The sequence below is a fragment of the Microtus oregoni genome, unplaced genomic scaffold (assembly GCF_018167655.1).
Source record: "Microtus oregoni isolate MIOR12 unplaced genomic scaffold, Mior012 000014F_ref0000157, whole genome shotgun sequence".
Taxonomy (NCBI): domain Eukaryota; kingdom Metazoa; phylum Chordata; class Mammalia; order Rodentia; family Cricetidae; genus Microtus; species Microtus oregoni.
In genome coordinates, this window is record NW_024543073.1 from 7,871,617 (window position 1) to 7,878,545 (window position 6,929).

Sequence of the window (6,929 nt, forward strand, 5' to 3'; positions counted from 1 at the left end):
TGGAGGTAGAAATTAAAAGCATCCAAAGAAAGTTTTTTTTTTCTTTACAGACTCCTGCAGTAACATGTTAATGCAACAGAGAATCCAGTAGCATCTCTATATGAAACCTCTGCAACCAAGAGGAGAAGCACCCCATAAACACAACTGCCTCAGACAGTGTTCCGCTGCTGTGAAGAGACACCATGATCATTACAACTCTCACAAAAGAAAGCATTAAATTTGGACTTCCTTACAATTTCAGAGGTTTAGTTCATTATCACCATAGCAGGAAGCATGGCGGCACACAGGCAGACGTGGTGCTGGAGATATACCTAAAAGCGCTGCATCCAGATCAGCAGGCAGCAGGAAGAGAGAGGCACTGGGCTGAGCTGGGCTTCTGAAACCTCAAAGCCCAACCACAGTGACACACTCCTCCAAAAAGGCCACACCTACTCCAACAAAGCCACATCTCCAGATCCTTTTCAAGAAATGCTACTCTTGATGACTAATCATTCAAATAAATGAGCCTATGGAGTCCAACCTTTTTCAAACCACACTAACAATGTTTAAAGCATGTCCAATTACAATATTTATTTTTTTTATCATAAAACAGGATATAGACTTGCCGTACCAAGATCCAGTTTGTTTCCCTTGAACAAGTATTGTGGATAAATAGTGTACAGGATAAAACGTGTTCTTTTTTTCTACCCAAAAGGACAATATAATAGTCAACCCTATCCAAAGTTTCAGCAGCCCACTGTTAACAATAATCTGAATAATAGAAAATTCCAAAACTTCACAGTTCCTAAGTTTTCCATTGCATGCAGCTCCGGGTGGCAGACTGAAATTGCCTCATCCCGCCAAGGAAGTGAATGATCTCACTGTCCAGGGCATCACACTGCATGTGCCACTCACACTTCAGTCATTTAGCTGTGTTTAGGTTATCAGACGGGGAGGTATCACCGTGCATGTGCTCAAGTCATCTTTATTTTAATACCAATGGCTCCAAAGTATTACAGTGAACTTTATTAGAGTATGTTAATTGTTCCATTCTGTTATTGTTGTTGTTAATCCTTCATTGTATTAATTTATAAGTTAAACTGTCATAGACATAGGCAGGAAAAACACATACTATGTATACTATATATAGGGTCTATCATAGTTTTAGGCGTTGATTGGGTATCTTAGTGAGTGTTCTATTGCTATGAAGAGATACCATGACCAAAGCAACTCTTATATGAAAAGCATTTGGTTGGAGCCTTGTTTATAGTTTTAGAGGCTGAGTCCCTTATCACTATGACAGGGAGCATGGCAGCTGGCAGGCAGGAGCTGGGAACTAGCTAAGAGCAACATCCTGATCCAGAGAGAGAGAGAGAGAGAGAGAGAGAGAGAGAGAGAGAAACTGGGCTTCACATGGGCTTTTCAAACCTCAAGGCCCACCCCCAGTGACACACTTGCTCCAACTAGGCCACACCTCCTAATCCTTGTAAATCTTTTCAGACAGTTCCATTCCTGGGGACTAAGCATCCAAATACATGAGCCTATGAGGACCATTCTTATGCAGCCACCACATGGGGTTCTTGGAACAAACCCTTCACAGATAGGAGAGCACAGGTGGCGCACGCCTTTAATCCCAGCACTCGGGAGGCAGAGGCAGGCGGATCTCTGTGAGTTCGAGACCAGCCTGGTCTACAGAGCTAGTTCCAGGACAGGCTCCAAAGCCACAGAGAAACCCTGTCTCGAAAAACCAAAAAAAAAAAAAGAAGTTACTGAAAGGAACATCTTCTATCTGCCCTGGGGTTGGAGCTAGGAATAGTCCTGACCTCAGGCAGTTTAAATGCTAGAACCACTTCTGCAGGATCAGCTATAAAAACACCATTTTGAGGCTCTATTATTTTCCTTGCCATTACCATTCATACCTCTTAGAAACTAGCTCTAAAAAAAAAACCTAACTTTATTACTTTAGGTTTATTAAAATAAATGGATCACTCAGGGTGTCCAGTAGATTATACAATGATTCCTTCCAACAACCCTCATCACAAACATCTTAGCAATGTGACATTTTCAGCCAAATGAAACAATGCCACAGTCCCTAAAATCTTAGGAAAAACCTCATATGAGGCAAGTGCTGTTTCCTGTGAAGGTTCATAATTTAGTAGTAGTAGTAGTAGTAGTAGTAGTAGTAATAGTATTCTCCAAATGCCCCATAAGTCTAATTTAAAAAGTAAAGAACAAGCAGCCCGAAATCTGGGTTCCATCCATCCGGAAAGTGACTTTCCACGGAACACAGAGTGCCTGGCTCTAGAAAGAAAGGAAACTACGTCTCTAGAATATGAGTCTAATACAAGAGCTAGCGTTTAGCGCCTCATCCCCACCTTTCCCAGGATATTATAGAGAGTGGTGAGACTTGACTGCAAGGTACATATACCTGAGAGTGGCTCAAGACTAAACTCAAGTCCTCACCTGTGCCTATTCCGTTAAACTAATCCTTGGAGGCGGGGTCAGTAAAATTACTTCCTCCAAGTAATCAGACAGATCGGCTAAATCTTTGCATCTTGTTTTCAGGAGAAAAGGCCTCACCCTGGCGCATCTGCCGAGCTTGCAGACCACCTACCAGAGCTGATCCCTAAGTGAAGTGGGTGCTGACAAAAAGTGAAACTCCACGGGCAGGAACCTTTGGAGGAAGAATACACCTTCACGCTGTGCACCGTTACCAAGAACTCTCGTCAAGTGTCAACAGTGTCACTCAGGAAGGAGACACGCCCTTGGCTGGTCACCGCAACCCGCAAGTGCAACACGGGCAGGGTGGTCCTAGAGCTCCACCCAAGGTCAATCTTGTCCCAGGCGCTGGAGTAGGTCCCGAGGACAAAGGGGAACACGGTCGCCAGGTGTTCGCTTCCCGCTAAAGCCGAAAGCGCCGTCTACTGCAGATAACATAACCATTGCCCGCAGATGAAGTTCATCCCGTCCTGGTGAGGCTGGCTCCAGGCCTCGTCTGCGCTCTGCGGGGCAGGGAGAGGAACCGCAACCCAGCAGACGCTCGCCCACCAGCACCGGCAGACCCCAGCGGATGCGCACCGTCCAAGTCACGGCGGTGACGCCGGCACGGGGTCCGCCTGACCCGCACCCTCACTCACCAGCTTGGTGGCCCGGTACGGCCCGGGGCCCACGATGCGGTGCTCCATTGCCAACCCGCAGCAGTCGCCGGGCAACGCCGGCGGGGACTCCCGAGCTCGCCGCGCCGCAGTTTGAATCACAAGCCTGGAGGTTCCGGACGCTGATTGGACAGGGCGAAGGCACGTGACAGGAACTGCGTGAGTGGGCGGGGCCGTGCGTGGCCCGGTTTTCTCTGCTCCGGGTTTGGCCCTCAAGTAGCTGGATGGAGAAGATGAAAGATGCTTCTTCTTTCTCGCCGGTGGGTGCTTGGACGCTCGCGCGCGTGATTGATCGCGCAGGGTGTCTCCGTCCCGCCGTGGAAGGCGCTGCCAAACCCTTCCCCGACTTTGCCCGATGCGTGCCCGCTCGGCACAACAGCTCTGCAGCAGAGCCCAGTGAGTCAAGCCTACTGGAGCCTGGTAGATAATTCCTGTCAGCACCCATGGCAGAGAATCTGCAAGTTAGCTAAGAGAGGAAGGAGTGGGTGGTGAAAGAAAGCGAATTGACAACTGTCTAAGTGGAGGAACTTTTATTTTTTTTTATTGAGAAAAGGAAAAAAAAAGTTTCCCCCTTCTCCCCCCCCCCCCCCCGCTCCTCTCCCCCTCCCTCTCCAGTCCAACGAGCAGTCAGGGTTCCCTGCCCTGTGGAAAGTCCAAGGTCCTCCCCCCTCCGTCCATGTCTAGGAAGGTGAACATCCAAACTGGCTAGGCTCCCACAAAGCCCGAACATGAAGTAGGATCAAAACCCCGTGCCATTGTCCTTGGCTTCTCATCATCCCTCATTGTTCGCCATGTTCAGAGAGTCCGGTTTTATCCCATGCTTTTTCAGTCATAGTCCAGCTGGCCTTGGTGAGCTCCCAATAGATCAGCCCCACTGTCTCAGTGGGTGGGTGTACCCCTCGTGGTCCTGACTTCCTTGCTCATCTTCTCCCTCCTTCCGCTCCTCATTGAGACCTTGGGAGCTCAGTCCAGTGCTCCAGTGTGGGTCTCTGTCTCCACCGTGGAGGAACTTTTAAAAGCCAGATAAAGGCAGTCCGCAACAAGGGGTCGTAGAGGGATTATCAGAGCGATAAGGAGGCCCTGGTCGGCTTCTATTTTGTTGTCTTGATAAAATAATCTTTTCCCTCCTTGAACTTAAGTTTTCTATTTAGCATCTGACTGAAAGTGTCAGCCCTTTGTTTATGGGATTGATCACTACGTTTTCTCCGCACTGAATCGCCTTTCTGCCTCCAGCCCTTTGGAATTGTTGGACCGACTTGGAACTGTTCAAAGTAATAAATGACTTGACCAGTCTCTATACTCTGTGCCTTAAACTCCTATTCAGAATCTGTCTGGACACCTCGGTGAAGACCAGGACAAGATACTTCTGAGCAACCACCTTGATCGTGGAAGTTGCTTTTTGCAATAGACAGTGGTTAATTCAGATACTCAAAAGCGGTGGAAGTGCCAAGATTAAGTAGCACTGAGCATGCCATACTTATGTGAACACCACCTCCTTTCAGGGAACCTGGTAGAAGAGGGTGCAGAAAGATGTACGATCTGGGGGACAGCGAGTAGTTCTGTGAAACGCTGTCCTCTGGATACAATATGGCTCTCCCGCCCATGAGCGCACAGCAAGTTTGATTCCCTGTACAAGACCTGCACACAATGGAGCCTGACAACATTCCAGCAGGCCAGGGAGGGCCAGCCACTAGTAGGGAGGTTATTGGAAGTTAATGGATGCTGAGAGATAATCATCTATTCCAGTAAATAATGCCACACCCATGCTCATGTAAGCAACCCTAATTAAACTCAGTGAGTCATTTAAAAAAAAAAAACAGATTACAAAGTAAAGCCTGGACTTGCTCAGTTAAGAATGTGCGGGCCTGACGTGAGGCAGCTCAGCTAGTAAAGGCACTTGCCACTAAGGCCAATGCCCTGAGTGTGGTCCTGAGTGCCGCTGCGGTGGAAGCAGAGAACTGACTCACCCAGGTTGTGCCCTGACTTCCACACAGGCTTTGGTGACCTCCTCCCAAGAGCTGAGGATACACACGCGTGCCATTAAGTCTGACTCATAATCCCTACATTTGCAAGACGTTTTCCAGAGCTTTTTCTAATCACTGATCATCACGTTTGATTAGATATGCAAATAGGAGAAACTCCATTTTAACGCTAAGGAAGGTGAGCTTCAGACCAGCCCAACAGCTTGCTTAGAGTTCGTTGTCTAATCATTAATAGGAAGTAGACCTCCACCTGTGCTTTCTATTACCAAAGCCTGTATAGAGTTTGATTTCATTTGATAATATGAATTGGGTGGTTTTAATACCTTCAATGCTCAAACTGGACAGTCAAAATAAAGTCTAACACGCTTATACAGAGACATTTTCAGTAACCCGTCATCAGTGTACCTAAATATCTTTACCAGTTCTGAATTTTATAAAAGAAAAACACACAGTTGAATAACCAAATAATGATCAAAATCTATGTCTTTAATTATCTTTCAGTCCCCTGATTATAATTTAGGTTGAACCAGGGTTCACTGAATATATAATATATATTTAATTACATTAATGCCTCCCTAAGTGTAGCCCTCACTTATGTCTCAATTGGATCATTGCATTCACTTCTACATCCTTAGCATAACAATTTCAATAACTTGCTATGCATTCTCTGCTGTGGCACACTCAGGTGTGCCGCCGTGGAGATGCTATAGGAACTGACTCTAGGTGCAGACGTCTTCATGGGCTGAGTGTCATTTAGCAGAGAACTGACTTGCACTGACCTGCCGCTGGCATTGGGAAGTTGCAAACTGGGCAGCAGAAAGAAGTTTGCCTCAAGTATCCTGTGTTGCAGGTTGTGTTTCTCAATCGCTCTGCCTTGGCACCCAGAGGATTCCTGGATGTCACATTCAGTACAGCTCCTGTAGAAGTCACCACCCAAGTCACTCACTGACCAAGTCACTCATTGCTTACATCAGATGTTAGCTCTTCAGAATGCCCCGCGGTGCCCATTCAGTGTTTGGTTTTAGCATTTTAGCCGTCAAAAAATCTCTACATGCAGGTGCGGGAGAGATGGCTTAGTAGTTAAGAGTGCTTTCTGATCTTCCGGAGGACCAAAGTACAGCTCCCAGTACCCTTATTGGGTAGCTGACAACTACCTGTAGCTCCAGCTTCAAGGAATATGATTCCCCCCCTTTGGGCACTGCAGGCACACGCACTTAGACACACACACACACACTTTTCATTTGAAAATAAAATAACTCTTAAAAATTGTTCATTTGCTGAGGCTCTTAAGAGTTAAAAGCCTGGCTTGCTTTGCACTACTATTGGTCTATAGCACCACTACCCCATCAGAAAATGTTTCTGCAGAGCTTGTACTAATGTGATTCACAAATAGGATTCGCAGGTGAGGAAGGAAGGGTAAAGATGTATGAAAAAATAGTTTTTTAAAACTATGTAGTTTGGCCGGGCGGTGGTGGCACACGCCTTTAATCCCAGCATTCGGGAGGCAGAGGCAGGCGGATCTCTGTGAGTTCGAGACCAGCCTGGTCTACAGAGCTAGTTCCAGGACAGGCTCCAAAGCCACAGAGAAACCCTGTCTCGAAAAAAAAAAAACAAACAAACAAAAAAAAAAACCTATGTAGTTTGATTGTAATTGTTTAAGCTACTAGGTAGAATTATCTCAGAATTTAAAAAGATGAGTGTTCACAAAAAAAATAGAGAAAGAATCTATGTTTGGTCACTCAGTGATTCAGTAAGTATGTGGGTGTGCTTACTGTGTTCAGTTCTGCTCCAATTACTAGAGTCCAGCAGTAGG

General features: G+C 46.5%; 1 protein-coding gene across 1 annotated transcript in view; it reads right to left on the bottom strand.

Annotated features, from left to right (window-relative positions):
• Positions 1-3,212, bottom strand: part of Depdc1b (DEP domain containing 1B) — a 59,831-nt gene extending 56,619 nt beyond the window's left edge. The window contains exon 1 of the mRNA XM_041663522.1: positions 3,117-3,212. Coding sequence (XP_041519456.1) covers positions 3,117-3,164 — 48 coding nt within the window. The 5' untranslated portion in view covers positions 3,165-3,212. The remainder of the gene's footprint in view (positions 1-3,116) is intronic.
• Between the last annotated feature and the right edge of the window lie 3,717 nt (positions 3,213-6,929).